This window comes from Piliocolobus tephrosceles, chromosome Y, assembly GCF_002776525.5.
Source record: "Piliocolobus tephrosceles isolate RC106 chromosome Y, ASM277652v3, whole genome shotgun sequence".
Lineage (NCBI taxonomy): Eukaryota > Metazoa > Chordata > Mammalia > Primates > Cercopithecidae > Piliocolobus > Piliocolobus tephrosceles.
Genome location: NC_045456.1, coordinates 8,141,951 through 8,160,213, shown reverse-complemented (window position 1 = coordinate 8,160,213; position 18,263 = coordinate 8,141,951). Strand labels below are relative to the sequence as shown.

Here is an 18,263-nt window from a genome sequence, read left to right as displayed (position 1 = left end):
GGCAAAACAACAAAGCACTTATAATAGAGAGTACATTTTTATGATCTTGGGTTAGGGAAAGATGATTAAAGAAGCCACAGAAAGTACTAATCATTAAGGAGCCAATAGATACATTTAAGGCATTTTTATTTATTAAAGTAGAGAAACATAGTATAGAAAGGTAAAAAAGAAAAAAAAAACAAGGCAGAAAAGACATTTGCAACACAAATAACTGACAATGACTAGTATTCAGAATATATAAAGAGCTCTTACAAATCAATATGAAGAAGACAACCCAGTCAAAGGTAAATGATGTTAAACTTCTTCCTGAATAATTTTATATTTCAGGCTCTGATTCATGTTAATCACTGTTCTGAAGACCTATAGGTTTACATCCATAATTGTTATGTATATATTCTAAGTATGAAGGGAACCGTGATTGAATAGTCTAATGCACTGCTGGGAAGTAGAGAGCTCTGCAAAAAAATTACTCATGAATTAAATAGGCTTTTTCTCTCTATGACAAGACTCAAAATGTAAAATTCCACATGAATCATTCATGTTTGGGGCATCCTCCTTAAAAGTAGAGAATGACTATGAAAAAACAGGCAAGAAGCCTGTGGAAAAATCACTATGCATTTTTCGAGGTTTACTCAAGTCATTTTTAAAAGTCACAAATGTGAGAGAGAAAAAAATCACTATTTGTTTTTGAGTCATTGACCATATGGAAAAATGTGTGGTACTTTCAACCAAGATCATAAGTGCGGAAGTCGACTCTAAGACGTCTATCTGATCCTGCCTCCCGTATTGCCCTATGTAATTCCCTCTATCTGAGTATGGGCTGTGGCTACAGTCTTGCTTCTAACCAGCAGAATATAGCAAAACTGATGCAATGTCACTTCTGAGATTAGGTTACATAAAGTCTCTGGCTTCCATCTTGCTCACCCTTGCGCCTTCTGATGAAGTCAGCGGCCATGTTGTGAGCTGCTCTATATAGAGCCCCTTGTGGCCAAAACGAGAGAGCAGATTCTAGCCAGCAACCCTTGAGGAACTGAATGCTGCCAACAACCACATGAGTGTGAGCTTGGAAGCACATCCTTCTCAGTCAAGCCTTGAGATGACCACAGCCCCAGATGACACTTTAATTATTTATTTTTTCTGAGACAGAGTCTGGCTCTGCCACCCAGGCTGGAGTGCAGTGGGTGATCTTGGCTCACTGCAACCTCTGCCTCCCAGGTTCAAACAATTCTCATGCCTCAGTGCCCCCCTGCACCCCATCCCAACCGCCCCAGTAGCTGGGACTACAGGCCCACACGACCACACCTGGCTAATTTTTGTAATTTTGGTAGAGGTGGGGTTTTGCCATGTTGGCCAGGCTGGTCTCAAACTTCTGGCCTTGAGTGATCTGCCCGCCTCAGCCTCCCAAAGTATTAAGATTACAGGTGTAAGCTGCAGCGCCCAGCCCCCAGCTGACACTTCGATCAGCCTTGTAACAGTACACAGCTAAGTTATGAGACATTGCAAGACAATACATGTTGTTCTAAGGCACAAAGTTTTGGGGTAATTTGTTATGCAGCATATAGATAATTAATACAATAAGACTTATTTAAATATATACTAATGTGACTTACCAAGTAGCTACTGTATGTATGGCATTAAAATCTACTTTTTAATCAAGGAAGATATAGCTCCTTTTCTTTTTTTCCCCCATAAACACAGAAGCAAAAATATATTGACAACATTTAAAAGGGTGTATCAGTTTCCTGTTGCTGCTATAACAAATTACTCTAAAACTTAGTGCCTTAAAGTAACAAAAACTTTTATCTTACAGTTCTTGAGGTCAGAAGCCCCAAAATGAACCTTATAAGTCTAAAATCAAGCAGGACTGCATTCTTCCCGGAGGCTGTAGGGAGAAATTTGTTTTCTTGCCCTTTTTCAACTTCTAGAGGCTGCCACTAGTCCTTGGCTTGTGGGACCTTCCATTTTCAAAACCAGTAATCAAATCACTCTGACCTCTGCTTCTATTGTCACATGTCCTTCTCTAACTCTGACTCCCCGTCTCCCTGTTTCTCTTATTTAGATTCTCATTATGACATTGGGTCCACCTGCATCATCCAGGCTAATCTCCCTATCTCAGCAGCATTAACTTAGTCATATCTGCAAAGTCATTTTTGCCATGGAACATAACATATACATAGATTCTGGAAACTGGGATGTGGACATCTTTGGGGGGACATTATTTTGCCTACCACAGAGGGGTAGACCATACGGTTTATAAAGAAATTTTGTTTATTGATGTACATATACTGTAAAGGAAAAGTTATAAGGTGAGGAAAAGCAAAAAGGTTCATAAAATCAAGTTTTTCCCATAACAGCTCTCCATTTTTAACATTCCAGATCCTGCCTTTAAGTATCTAGAAGCAAAGGTGCTGTAAAAGAAAAAGGAAAATAAACAGAGTGGCTGTTGAGGGCCAAACTGTGATACAATCAGTCAGAAGACAAGGGGGACATGAAGACCAGAAGGCACATGTTTCTTGGAAAAGATTGATGTTTTCCTAGAAATACAGATTTATGTCCTTCAAAATTAATGGTAACAAACAGTGTTATCTGTATATCAGTTTACAGCAAAAGGAAATTCAGATTGCCTTGCGCCTTGCAAGAGATGGTAAAAGTCACCACTAAAAAACTACTTACTCTTATTTTAGCCAAGATCTAATATGAAAAACGTGTGGCCAATGTGAAAGGAATCTGGTACTGTCAGAGACTCAACAAATTAGATTCTTTGTAAGTGATGCACCGTCCAGCTCAATTCCTGATATCTACTTCCTTCCAAATCCTCACTGCGTGAAACATCTGTTTTCTGCAAGATTAGCACAACCCAAGAGAAACGTGCCTAGCCTGAAGGAAATAAAGAGATGGTAAAAATCGATTCAAATAGTATTTATGGGGAAGAATTCAGATAAAACCTAGTCTGATTCATGAGAAACGTGTTCAGTCTTCCTTAACTGTATTTCCCTTGGGATAGATGCATTTTCCCAGTATCAGGGATGGGATGGTAGCAGTGTATGTTTCTATTCCTATCCAATTAGTCTGGTAATGATACAACCAAGTCAACATTAAATTAGCTACACTGCAAAGCTTATGCCAAAAACCAAACATAACCCAGATATCCATGTCGAATCCCTTCACCATGAGTAACAAAACAATCAAAATACTATAAACAAAACATGTCCAAGACCCAGCCAATGGCCTACACATTTCACAAAATATTTGATACAACAAAGCACCCAAATAAAAAGAATTTAGACAGTCCTTGTGGTTTGTGATGGAATTTGACCTGGAAAGGTGGGGAAAAAAAGACAAATGGTGACCTTGATTTGAATTACTTCATAATAAAATTTATACAGCATAATTTTACCATCCAGTATATCTCATGACAGGCAGCCAGGACTATCAAAGCTGCAAATAATGAGTACTTTATAATACTTGAATTAATTGTTTGGCACTAAACAGAGAAACTTCAAACTTTGTATTTGTCACCTAATGCAGTGGAAGCATGGATGAGTGTGTGTGTGTGTGTGTGTGTGTGTGTGTGTGTTCGTGTGAAAGAGAGAGAGATAGGGGAGGGAGGGAGAGAGAGAGGTACAGACAGACAGACTGAGAAAGAGAGAACACTATAACTAAAAGTGATGTATTGGAAAAAAAAGGATCTTTTGCTTCATAGCTGGGTTCATAACACACTTGTTTAAAGTGGGTTTACAGACGCTCAGTGCTAAATATGCATTTCTAAGCTATTTCCTGTTGTATCTCTATAAAAATATTTTTGAGGCCAGGTGTGGTGGTTCATGACTGTAATCCCAGCGCTTTGGGAGGCCGAGGCGGGTGGATCACCTGAGGTCAGTAGCTCGAGACCAGCCTGGCCAACATGGTGAAACCCCATCTCTACTAAAAATACAAAAATTAGCTGGGTGTGGTGGCGGGCACCTGTAATCTCAGCTACTTGGGAGGCTGAGGCAGGAGAATCACTTGAACTCGGGAGGCAGAGGTTGCAGTGAGCCGAGATTCTGCCATTGCACTCTAGCCTGGGCGACAAGAGCAAAACTCCATGTCAAACAAACAAACAAACAAATATGTTTGAGGCTGGGCGCAGTGGCTCACACCTGTAATCCCAACTTTGGGAGGCCAAGGTGGGCAGATCACCTGACGTCAGGAGTTCAAGACCAGCCTGGGCAACACGGTCAAACCCCGTCGCTACTAAAAATACAAAAATTAGCCAGGCATGGTGACATGAGCCTGTAGTCTCAGGTACTCGGGAGGCTGAGGCAGGAGAATCACTTGAACCTGGGAGGCAGAGGTTGCAGTGAGCCGAGATCACACCACTGCACTCCAGCCTGCGTGACAGAGCAAGACTTCATCTCAAAACAACAACAACAACAAAACATGTTTGAAAACAAATCTCAGGTTTAAAATTCATGATGACAAAATAAAATGCAAATACACCTTTGTAAACTGACAGATATACATTCTCTCAGGAGGCAATATAAGGTGATGTCTGAGAGCACAGCAAAAATGAACATGAACCATAGACTTCCTGCTAGTGGAATCACGGAGAAACTGGTATTCTATATAGTGATAATAGAAACTGTGACTGCCTCTTTAGATTGCAACCTGACAATGTCTTTTAAAACTAAGCATGCACAGACCTGGTGACCATCCCAGGAAACCTGTGCCATCAAAATAAATTTCCACATGGGAAGGCAGATACACAAGTGTATTCATTGCAGACCAGTTAGCTGTAGCCAAGCGCTAGGAACAAAGTGAATTCTCATTGATAGAAAATAGCTAAATTCATCATAGCATGTATTTAGATGATGTAGAATATCACCGTTAAAAGAAGCTACCATTAATGATGAGAGCCTGTAGTCCTAGCTACTTGGGAGGCTGGGGTGGGAAGATCTCTTGAGCGCAGGAGTTCAAGGTTGCAGTGAGATACAATTGTGCCACTTTACTCCAGCCTGGGTGACACAGAGAAACCCTATCTCTTAAACAAAACAAAACAAAACAAAAGGAGCTATATAAGTAAATTGGGAAGGATTTCCATGAGGTATTTTTTCAGTCAAATAAACAGGATGTAAAAGAGTAGCTATGATTCCATTTTAGTAAAATGACAAAATAACCTGATATCTGCATATAATATTTGAATGCACATATATGTAGAAAAATAACTGTGGAGAAAAATACAGCAAGATACAATTCAAGGATATACCTGTGATCTATATAGCAAGGGTACTGGACATAGATAAGGGAGGACAAGGGATTGGAGGAAAACAACTCAAAAGTAAAAGATAAAAGCACTGCACTAAAAGGTTAAAGCACACATACACGTATACTTATTGTTATAAAAATCATGCATAGTGAAGGCTTATGTTTAAGCGGATTAATCTAAAATTTTTCTGTACTTAAATAGCCAGAATGGAATCCACAATTAGTAGAAGGAAAGAAATAATAAAGATCAGAGTAGAAGTAAATGAAATTGAGACAAAAAAATACAGAAGATCAATGAAATGAAAAGTTGGGTTTTTGAAAAGATAAATAAAATTGACAAGCCTTTAGCTGGACTAAGAAAAAATGAGAGAAGACCCAGATAAATAAAATCAGAAATGAAAAAGAAGACACAATAACTGAGACCACAGAAATACAAAGAATCATTAGAGACTACTATGAAGAACTATATGCCAAGAAATTGGAAAACCTAGAAAAAATGGATAAATTCCTGGATACATACAACCTACCAAGATTGAACCATGAAGAAATAGAAAACTTCAACAAAGCAATAACTAGTAATGAGATAGGAGCCATAATAAGTCTCCCATTAAAAAAAAAAAAAAAAAAAAAAAAAGCCCAAGATCTGATGGCCTCACTGCTGAATTCTACTAAACATTTAAAGACAAATTAATACCAATCCTACTGAAACTCTTCAAAGAGACTGAAGAGGAGGGAGTACTTCCAAATTTATCCTATGACGCCAGCATTACCCTGATACCAAAACCAGACAAAAACGCAACAAAAAAAGAAAACCACAGGTCAATATTTCTGATGAACATAGATGTAAAAACTCTCAACAAAATACTAGCAAACTGAATTCAACAGCACCTTAAAATGATTGTTCACCATGATCAAGTGTGATTCATCTCAAGGATGCAAGGATGTTTCAACACACACAAACCAATAAATGTGACACATGACATTAACAGAATCAAGAAGAAAAAACCTGATTATTTCAATAGATGCTGAAAAAGCATTCAATAAAATTCAACATCTCTTTATGACAAAAACCTTTAACAAACTGAGTATAGAATCAACATGCCTCAAAATAATAAAGGCCTTATTATGACAAACCCACAGCTATCACCATATTGAATGGGAAAAAATTGAAAGAATTCAATTGAATAACTGAATTCCTCTAAGATCTAGAACAAGAAAAAGACGCCCATTTTAACCACTTTTATTCAACATAATACTGGAAGTCCTGGCGAGAGCAACTAGGCAAGAGAAAAAAAAATAAAGGGCATTCAAATAGAAAAGGAAGAAGTCAAACTAGTCTTGTTCACAGATTACATGATCTTATACTAAGAAAAACTTAAAGACTCCACCAAAAAAAAAAAAAAACCATTAAAACTAATAAACAAATTTGGTAAAGTTGCAGGATATGAAATCAACATACAAAAATTAGTAGCATTTATATACACCAACAGTGAACAATCGGAAAAAAAAAATCAAGAAAGCAATCCTATTTACAATGGTTACAAAGAAAGATTATAAAATACCTGAGAATCAACCAAAGAAGTGAAAAGTCTATACAAGGAAAACTATAAAACACTGATGATAGAAACTGAAAAGGACACAAAAAAATTGAAAGCTATTCTGTGTTCACGGATTGGAAGAATCAACATCACTAAAATGGCAATACTACCCAAAGCAATTTACAGATTCAATGCAATCCCCATCAAAATGCCAATCCCATTCACAGAAATGAATCCTAAAACTTATATGGAACCACAAAAGACCCCAAATAGCCAAAGCAATCCTGAGCAAAATGAACAAAGCTGGAGGCATCACACTGCCTGACTTCAAATTATACTACAGAGCTATAACAACCAAATCAGCATGGTATTGGCATAAAAACAGATACATAGACCAATGGAACTCATTTTTGACAAAGGTGCTAAGAACATACACGGAGGAATAGACAGTCTTTTCAATAAATGGTGCTGGGAAAACTGGATATTCATATGCTGAAGAATGAAATTAGACCCCTATCTCTTGCCATAAACAAAAATCAAATCAAAATGAATTAAAGACTTAAATTTAAGACCTCAAAATATGAAACTTCTAAAAGTAAACATTGGGGAAAATCTCCAGGACATTGGACTGGACAAAGATATTTTGTGTAAGACCTCAAAAGCACAAGCAACCAAAGCAAAAATAGACAAATGATGTTATATCAAGCTCAAAAGCTTCTGCACAGCAAAGGAAACAATCAATAAGATGAGGCTGGGTGTGGTGGCTCACGCCTGTAATCCCAACACTTTGGGAGGCCAAGGCAGGCAGATTACTTGAGGCCAGGAGTTCAAGACCAGCCTGGCCAACATGATTAAACCACATCTCTACTAAAAATACAAAAATTAGCCAGGTGTGGTGGCACACACCTGTAATCCCAGCTACTTGGGAGGCTGAGGCAGGAGAACTGCTTGAGTCCAGGAGGCGGAGGTTGCAGTGAGCTGAGTTCACGCCACTGTACTCCAGCCTGGGTGACAGAGCAAGACTCTGTCTCAAAAAAATAATAATAATAATAATAAGTGAAGAGACAACCCACAGAATGGGAGAAAATATCTGCAAACTACCCATCTGACAAGGGATAAGTAATGAGAATATATAAGGAGCTCAACAATTCAATAGCAAAAAGAAGTCCAATTTTAAAATGGGCAAAAGCTTGGAATAGACATTTCTCAAAAGAAGACATACAAATGGACAATAGGTGTATGAAAAAAATGCTCAGCATCACTAATCATCAGAGAAATGCAAATCAAAACCACAACGAGACATCATCTCACCCCAGTTAAAATGGCTGTTATCAAAAAGGGAATAACACATGCTGGTGAGGATGTGGAGAAAGGGGAACCCTTGTACACAGTCAGTGAGAATGTAAATTAGTACAACCATTATGGAAAGCAGTATGGTTCCTCAAAAAAACTAAAAATAGAACCACCATATAATCCAGCAATTCAACTGCTGGGTACATATTTAAAAGAAAAAAAATCAATATATCAAAGAAATACCTGCACTCCCATGTTTATTGCAGCATTATTCACAATAAATGGACAATAAATGGACAAAACGTAGAATCACCCTAAGTGCCCAGTAATAGATGAATGGATAAGGAAAATGTGAGATAAATACACAATGAAATATTATTCAGCTGTAAAAAGAATGAAATTCTGTCATCTGCAGCAACCTGGAGAGGACATTCAGTTAAATAAGCCAGGCACAGAAAGACAAATATCGCACATTCTCACTCTTATATGGGAGTAAAAAAGTGGATCTCATAAAGATCTCATGAAGACTGATGGTTACTAGAGGACACGAAGGGTAGGGGTCTGGGAGGGATAAAGAGAATTGATTAATGAGTACAAATATACAATTTGATAGAAGAAATAAGATCTGGTTGTTTGATAGATCAGTAGGATGACTATTGTTTACAACAATCTTTGTATATTTCCAAACAGCTAGAAAAGAATAATTCAAATGTTTCTAGCATTAAAAAAAAGACAAATATTTAAGGTAATGAATATCCTAATTATACTGACTTGATCTTTACAAATTATATGAATGTATTAAATTATCACATGTACCCTGAAAATATGTACATCTATTGTGTGTTAATAAAAACATAAAATTATTTAAAAATAGAGCAGACACAATGGCTCATGCCTGAAATCCCAATGCTTTGGGAGGCCAAGACAGGAGCATCACTTAAGGCCAGGAATCTGAGACCAGCCTGGGCAATGTGGTGAAACCCCCGTCTCTACAAAAGAATAAAAAAATTGGCTGGGCATAGTGGCACACATCTGTAGTCTCAGTTACTTGGGAGACTGAGGCAAGAGGATCACTTAAGCCCAGGAGTTCAAGGCTGCAGTGAGCTATGATCATGCCACTGCACTTTGGCCTGGGTAACAGAGTGAGACCCCATGTCTACAGAAAAAAAAAAAAAAATATTATAAAAATTAGCCAGAATTAAAAAAAAAAAAAAAAAGAACAAAATCGGCCTTAAATACTTGGGAATTTTCTAATTATTCTTTGGATGCAAATATCAATGTATAGGTAACCTTTACATAATAAGGTCATGTTATGTAACCTATATCAAGCAAAACCTGTATCTCAATCAAGTATGCACTTGTGTATAAGTAACACAGGTCCGAATTTGCCTTCAGGAACACCGTGAGTCAACACGAACTGGCAAGTTAGGAGACTTGCCCTGCCTCATCCAGTAAGTGTTTGGGTGGCCTTGAGCAAGTGACCAATCTTTTAGGCCTTCCACACCTGTAAATCGAGGGGTATGGCCCACAAGGTCTGGCCCTAACATACTGTGAGTTCTTCCTGGTTTTTTTTTTTTTGTTTTTTTTTTTTGTTTTTTTTTTTAAGATGGAGTCTCGCTGTGTCTCCCAGGCTGGAGTGCAGTGGCGCGATCTCGGTTCACTGCAACCTCCTCCTCCCGGGTTCAAGCGATTCTTCTGCCTCAGCCTCCCGAGTAGCTGGGACTACAGGCGTGTGCCACCACGCCCAGCTAGTTTTTGTATTTTTAGTAGAGACAGGGTTTCACTGTGTTAGCCAGGATGGTCTCGATCTCCTGACCTCGTGATCCACCCACCTCAGCCTCCCAAAGTGCTGGGATTACAGGCTTGAGCCACCGCGCCCGGCCTCTTCCTGATTTTCTTAACTTGAAAGGTCCCAGCAGTATTTGTCAATTTAAACACAATTAAACATAAACAGAGTTCATAGAACTCTGTGCTGAGTTTCAGAAACAAGTACATTCCAGAGAAAACAGCCCTTTGCTGGTTTTTGTTTTTTTTCCTGACATGACTACTAAACCCCAGAACCCATCATACCTTTAGGAATAGGTTGGGAATGTTTTGCTCCTGGGTCCAATTTGAAGTCCAAATATAAGGTTGGTGTGCGAGTGTAAACCTTGGACTGAAAAGAAAAAGGAAACCATCAGTGTTTTTCTTCTAAGAATAAGGTTCTTCTTTCCTTCAGCAGGCCCTTCTCTAACAGGCCTGGGCCTGGATCCATTGTATTTATAGTTTCTCCTAGGGAAGTGTTAAAGCTGAGGTGGGCTGCTAAAACAGCCCCTCTTAATGGTCTTGGTCTGGAAGTTAGCCCTCCTAGCTTTACAATGTGGTTGACAAGTTAATTTCAGGATGATAGCTGTCTCCCTACAGCCAGTTCTCAAATACAGTCCAATAGCAACATTTTACTGGCCAATAGTGGCTCCAACTTTCCCACCTCCAGTCTTCCACTTGATACGGTAGGTTATCCCACAACCAAATGTATGTTTCTTCCCCATGTCTCAAGAAAGCCATTTCCATTTTGAAATTTTAAAATGTGACCTGTACATATTTTTTATTTTTTCTTACTCGGCCCTCTGGCTAACAAAAATGGTCTGACACTGCTCGCTTGAAAAAGCCACAACTCCAAATGTAAGAAAGGCACACTTCTGCAGGATTTTCCATTGTAAACAGTAACTTTTATTCCATCAAGAGTTAAGCAGAGTTTCTAATTTAATATAATATCATCCTGAATCATTGGCATAGACTAAAATTCAAGGGATTAGAACTGTTGCTACAAACTTTATGGTATCTCATTGTTTATCACAAAGCTCCAGTGGTTCTAGTCTACTTTTTAAACTTAAAATGCACATGAAAATGAAAAAACACATAATCTTAAGCTTGACATGGATGTGTAGTAACTGGAATTTTCATACACTGACGGTGGGACTATAACTTGGTATAAACACTTTGGGAAGCTGCTTGGCCGTGTGTAGTACAGATGAATATATGCATAATCTATGACCCAATATTCCAACTCATAGGTGTATACCTAACAGTCACTTAAAGACAGGCACAAGTACCTTAACAGTGACAGAACTGATAATAGCCCCAAACTGGAAATAGCCCAAATGTCTTTAATAATAGAATGGATAAATGAAATGTAATATACAGTGGCATACTATACACCAAGGAGAATGAATGAACTCAACTACATGCAATAACTCAGGTGAATTTCACAGGCATAATATTGAGCAAATGAAGACAGACACAGAAGATCATACACCATGTGATCCCATTTCTACAAAGTTCAAAACAAGCCAAAATTAATTTATGGTGTCAGAAGTCAGAAAGTTAGTTACCTTGGGAAGGTTAGTAACTAAAAAAGGATTTTAAAGGGGCTTCTGGGGGCTGGTAATGTTCTGTTTCTTAACCTGGCTGCTGCTTTTATGAGTGGGTTTACTTGGTAAACATTCTTTGAGCTGTATACTTGATCTGTGTACTTCTCTGTGTATACGTTACATGTTAATTAGAAGATTACATTCATTAAATACATGCATTTTTAGACAAAAGGAATCTGGAGCCCATGATTATTTACTCTCTTTGATAAAGGCATAATTTTGTGGAGAATAATGATGCAAGTTCCAAGAGGACATGAACATTTCTGCCTTTGTTACCACTGAATTCTCAGGGCCAACCCACTATGTCCGTCAAATACTAGGTGTTCAATAAATATTTATCAAATGGTGTTTCATAATGGAAAACTCCATGTATAGTAATACAGTTACTGACAGTAGACACATGTAATATGAAGGTATATATGAAGTACAGTACACACACACACACACACACATATACTGTCAATAACCATATTACTATACATGGGATTTAACATACATATATACACACACAAGTGTGTGTGTGTGTGTATGTATACATATATATATGGGGTATTCATCAACATCTTTACCTACATGTAGCAAAATGCATCTCTTCAGGACAGGTGAATCTGGTATGGTCAAAATATATGTCTGTACATTAAATTTTGAAATAAAGAATCGTGAATAATGTTGACTGTCAAAAGATTTTTTTCCTTTCCTCTGAATGTCTCCTATTGAAGCTTCGGGGTTTAAAATGGTCTGGTAGAGTTTTGCATGGCTTAGAAGGTCAAGCTGTATTAATACAACTTCAAAGACTAGAAAAGCAAATTCCCCTGTGCGTACGTAAATGAAACCAGAAAGACCTGTGACATCAAGTGCAACCTGAGGCCAAGGATTCACAATCAATCAGAAGAGCTGGAAACACACATAAAAGAAGGGCAGCACACAAGGGACACAGGATCTGATTCTCTAGGATCATTAGGTGTATAAGGCACCATCTGGAAAGGGGCTGGTTTTGTCTGATGAGGACTTCTAAAATTACCTCGAAAAAGATCAAGGGTAAACCTCATACAATATCGAATGACTCCTCTGTTCAGGCAATATTTCGCTGTCCTTCAGATAAAGATCGCTATTTGGTTTAAGCATCTTTCTCAACCTCTGCCGCAGTGGCAGATACAGTATGCCTTCCAACAGAGAAGAAATTCATCACGAAAAGGTTCTTGCTTTAATTTTTGCTAGCACTCTCCCAGAATGTGGCCATAAAAATAATCTTGATCTGGAAGTCAGGAGTCTTTTATGCTGTATTGCCTTTGCTTTGCTTTCTTTTCTTTTCTTCTCTCTCTCTCTCTTCCTTCTTTCTTTTCTTTCTTTCTTTTTTAAATTTTCTTGGAGAGATGGGGTTTCGCCATGCTGCCCAGGCTGGTTTCAGACTCCTGGGCTCAAGCCATCTACCCGCCTCGGCCTCCCAACGTGTTGGGATTATAGGTGTGAGCCACCGTGCCCAACCAGAGGTATTGCTTTTTCTGCTGACCAATGAAACACTTTTCTTCTTCTGGGTTAATTCGCTCATCTGAAAATTTTGCGAGGGTACTTGCTGTTGTTTAAGTCTATTTCTGGTTCTGAAATTCTGATTCAGAAAAGTAATGTTTTCCTCCACACTCTAATTTTTAAAATTCCCTTCCAATTTCTCAGACTAGAGCTAAAGAGAAGTGAGAATGTGGCTGGGGTGAGGGAAGGCAACTAGAGCTGTGGAGAGTTGGTGGGAAAGCTCTGGTTAACTCGCTGTATTCTTGCCCTCAACTTCAATCATCAGTCTGCCCTCCTGGCTGGCTGTTTTTCCTTCTTCCTGTCTCTTGCTTCTCAACCTAATCCATATTGTTCAAAACATAGTAGCTACCTCTTTAAGTCTGCAACTACACAGGCACAAGCACACATGCAGGTGTATTCACACACAGAACGTTCTATGTTCATTTATGTATTCATCTCAAAAATTTTAAACAGAAACCAATGAGAGACTTTAATAAAGCCACAAAATATATTCTGTTGTCTCACAGTGTGAAAAAGTCTAAGAGGAAATTTTAAATTCATGTTGCAGATGTTTTTTACAACATCTTTAACCTAAAACAGAATTCCAATTCTAGTATTCTTTTCCTAGTGGGAATTGGATCATTGAGGGTGTCAATATAGTCAATATAACATCTGTCTTGAATAATAAACTACCCCAAAGCCTCCAAAACTGAATGTATATTATTCTATTTAAAATAATCTATAATGAGACAAAACTCAATTTGGAAGATGTTCCTATAAGTGTATGTGTAGGTGTATGTATGTATACATATACATATATATTTTTTGAAAAGTATGTAAGTTTTATTATTTGATTTTGATCATCCAGGGTAACTCTATGGAAATAGCTAATGTCAGTTATGTTCATTTAACTCAAAGGTGATAATGCCGGCTGGGCGCGGTGGCTCACACCTGTAATCTCAGCACTTTGGGAGGCCGAGGCAGGCGGATCATGAGGTCAGGAGATCGAGACCATCTTGGCTAACACGGTGAAACCCGTCTCTACTAAAAATACAAAAAAAAAAAAATTAGCCAGGCGTGGTGGCGGGCACCTATAGTCCCAGCTACTCGGGAGGCTGAGGCAGGAAAATGGCATGAACCCGGGAGGCAGAGCTTGCAGTGAGCCGAGATCCTGCCACTGCACTCCAGCCTGGGTGACTGAGCGAGACTCTGTCTCAAGGAAAAAAAAAAAAAAAAAAAAATGGTGATAATGTCAGTTTCAAATGTACCTTGAGCAAACCTGGATTCCGTCTTTCCATTACACACACTGCTGATTTTCAACCATAAAGAAATCTTCCTATTAGGCACATTGTTTCCTGTGTTGTTTTTATTTTTATGTATAGTATTAAACTATTAATAGAATCTCAAAATAGAACGATAATTTAATTAAATCTTTTTGTTGTTGTTGTTAAAACTTAGCTATCCATGAATCTATTTCCACAAGAGTCAAATTGGTCCATAAGAAACTAAAAGAAAATATTCCCCTATAAATCTGTTGCAGCATGCACAGAACTAATGCACTCAAATTCTATCAGTGAATTTGTTGTGTTTTTTCTTTTTTTTCCTTTTTTTCTGTTTCAGTTCTGATTAATAATGCCTGCAGAGGCACTAAAATCCAAAGCTCTTCCCCCTTCTTCTTTCTTTCTATTTCACAATCCTGTGTTGAAAGTATTTAGGAAACTTTCCTTTAAAGTTTTAGCCTATATTTCAAAAGCCTAATGGCTTAAAATATTATGGGTCAAATATTATGCAGGGAATATTTCTAGAAGGTAAGTAATTCAATTCTTCATAAGAGGTTAAGGGTAAATTTTGGCTAACCTACAACAGGGCTGCTACCAAATTCAGGAAGGCCTTCTCTCTCTTTCCCTATAAATATGTCAGAACCAAACCCATAATGAGTCTCAGACACCACTCCAATAATGACCACAAACCAACCAAGACAAAACATGGTCTATAAAACCACTTCCTCCCAAACTCCAACTACCTTCATCTTACGTCCTTCAAAGACTTCCCATTTACCCTGGCTTTTGGTAGGATACCCTTGTCAAGCTGGCTTCCTTCCTCTGCTTTTATTCATATATATGATCTTAATTAGGAGATGAAATCACTTCCACATGGAAGCTATGTGGCTTAAAAACATCTCCCCCCAAAAAAGAATGCAGCATGCTATGCTGCTATGTTATGAGTGTGGCAAAAGAAGTATCTTGAATTTTGCCACTGCTCCTTTGACAGATAACTGCTGCCCATTGATTCCCAAATGCTGCTGTTTTTACCGACATCTTAGACCTTCCCTAAAAGCAAGTGGCAGCAATGTAGTGTCATGTGTCAGACCTGTAATAAATGCATTCACAATTCTTTGGGGGAGCTATTCAAAAGCTCTTTATGATTTAGTTATTTTTCAGGAAATGCACTCCAATTGTCAATCTTACTATAATATGTTGCTTAAGGAAATTACTCTAAGTAACCATATTAATGAGTGCCAATCTCCAATATCCTATAAGAGAAAGAAACAGTGTTTCTACTTGTTCCTAGACACGCACCCCAATTTTGGACAACTCCCCCAATGTTGGACATTGTGTTTTATGGGGTTTTTGTGTGTCATCGTTAACTTTTGACGAATCTCTTTGCACATAAAACTTTGATTACGTTTCTATTTTTTTCCTTCATAGTGAAATTATAGGTGTAAAGGTTAAGACATTGTGGCCAAAAGCAAATTGTTCAACATAATCATCTGGTTAAACAGCAATGTTGCTGAAAATGTCTACTGCTAGTCACTGCTTTTCCTAGTCTTGGTAATTTTGCTACACCACAGGGCAGCCTTTCAACTCTTTATGTGCTCTGAATAGTTTTTTTCCCATCCAGTCTCCTACTGTTAGAAAGTTAACATATTCCAACTGATCTCCTATGGTCACACATTTGTTTCCTTGTCACAAACACAGAATGGAAAAATTAATTGCTGAAAAAAGGTAAAAGTTAAAAGATAACCCCCCTGAAAACCTTTGGAAAATGGACAAAAAGTAAGGAAACAAGCTTAACCTGAAGAAAAAAGTTTAAAGGCACCACCTCCACAGTACAAATACCATTATCTCAACAACCCACATCTAGCAGCATTTGTTCTTGACCAAATCATCATCTGATCACTTGTTATACTAATTAACTTGCTTTCATCCAAATTGGTTTTGTCAAATCACTTGGTAACTACCTTTAAAAAGTGCCCATCTCATCAAAATGTTGATCATCTTATTTTTTTTCATTGTGGTTCATTTAAAAAGCAGAAATTGGTATCTCCTTACTCTTTAAATTTGACTATTAGTTTGGGTGATAATTATTATTATTAATTTAAAAATAATAGTAACTGTTAATATAAAAATAGCAATAAGTGAATATGTTGAGGGCTTAGTATGTACCAGGCACTATTTTAGGGGCATCGTATGCATTAATTAAGACCACTTGCATTTCTCTTTTAGTAAACTATCTGCTCATTAACCTATTTAACTTTTCATTCACTTATCAATTAATTTCCTCATTCAAAAAATATTCTTTGAGAATCTATAATGCGCTAGTCATATATATTGCTGAATAACAGTTCTGCACAACCCTTGTGAAGTACTGCTTTCTAGTGAAAAAGATAATTTAGCAAATTAAATATAAAACTTTAAAATGTGGTACTTGCTAAAAAAGAAACGGAATGCAGAGAGAGAAAATAAAATGAGGAGAGTAAGGGAAGTCCTCGCTAGGGAGATTACATTAAAATGGAGACTTAAATAAGAAGAGTTGAGGGTAAGAGATTTCTGGGCAGAAAAAAGAGAACAGCATGTGTGAAGGCCATGAAGCCATAAAGAGCTTAAAGTATTTAGAAACTGAGAGGAGAGCAACATGGCAGACACAAAGTGGTTGCTGGAGAGAATGACATAAGTTTAGAAAGTTAGGAAAGATTCGATCAGATATAGACCATAGTATGGCATTTCGGATTTCTTTAAAATACAATGAGAACACACTGAAGAACAACCAGATCCAATTTTCATCTTAAAGAGATGTCTTAACCTACTATATAAAGAACTGGAAGGGAGTAAGAATAGAGGAGAGGAGACTCCTGAAGAGGATGCTGGAGTGGGCCAGAAAGGGATGGGAGAGAAACAGGTAGATTTGAAATAATATATTTGGAGATAGAAAGGTTTTGCTGAGGGACTGGACGCAGTGGGTATAAGGATGACCACCATGTTTCTGCTTTGAGCAATGAGTGACAGTTCCATTTATTAAGATGGAGAAGACTGGAAGAGAAACAAGTTGTTTGTTTGCTGTCAAGACAGGTGAGGGTGGGGAGAACAAGACTTCAACTTTTGCTGTTTTAAATTTGATGTGCCTGGGCACCATGCAAATGGAGATGTCAAGTTGGTAGTTGCAGATATGAATCTACATAGAGCTCAAAGGGGAGGCTTGTACTGTGAACATAAATGTGGAGTTGTCAGACTATACATGGTATCTAAATCCATGAAATAAATAAGCTCACTTAGGCAGATGCTCAATGAGAGAGAAGACTCAGGACTGAGATCCAGGGAACTCAAGTGTTTAAGGGTCTGGCCAAGAAAACAGTGTCACCTGGAGAAACGAAACTGAGAAGGAGCAAAGAGCAACCAGAGACACAAGAATGTATCATCTCAGAAGCCAAAGAAAGAGAGGCTGTGGAGAAAGACAAAGCAATCAAGCCATAGAGAGGAAGAGCTAACATGAAGAAGGAACCAAAGAAAGAAAAGAAAAGAAAAGAAGGAGAAGGAGAAGGAGAAGGAGAAGGAGGAGGAGGAGGAGAAGGAGGAGGAAAGAAGAGAGGAGGAGGAGGACAAAGGAGAAAGAAGGAGGAGGAGGAGGAAGGAGGAGGAGGAGGAGGAGGAGGAAGGAGGAGGAGGAAGGAGGAGGAGGGAGGAGGAGGAGGAGGAAGGAGGAGGAGGAAGGAGGAGGAGGGAGGAGGAGGAGGGAGGAGGAGGAGGAGGAAGGAGAAAGAAGGAGGAGGAAGGAGAAAGAAGGAGGAGGAAAGAGAAAGGAGGAGGAGAAAGGAAAAAGGAGGAGGACGAGGACGACGAAGGAGAAAGGAGAAGGAAGGAGAAAGAAGGAGGAGGAGGAAGGAGAGAGAAGAAGGAGGAGGAGGAAGGAGGAGGAGGAAGGAGGAGAAGAAGAAGAAGGAGAAGGAAGAAGAAGAAGAAGAAGAAGAAGAAGAAGAAGAAGAAGAAGAAGAAGA

General features: G+C 38.3%; 1 protein-coding gene across 2 annotated transcripts in view; it reads right to left on the bottom strand.

Annotated features, from left to right (window-relative positions):
- PIR (pirin) overlaps positions 1 to 18,263 on the bottom strand; it is a 113,142-nt gene that overhangs the window by 31,279 nt on the left and 63,600 nt on the right. For both annotated transcript variants that reach the window (XM_023198948.1, XM_023198947.2), the window contains exon 6: positions 10,146 to 10,230. In XM_023198948.1, coding sequence (XP_023054716.1) covers positions 10,146 to 10,230 — 85 coding nt within the window. The remainder of the gene's footprint in view (positions 1 to 10,145; positions 10,231 to 18,263) is intronic.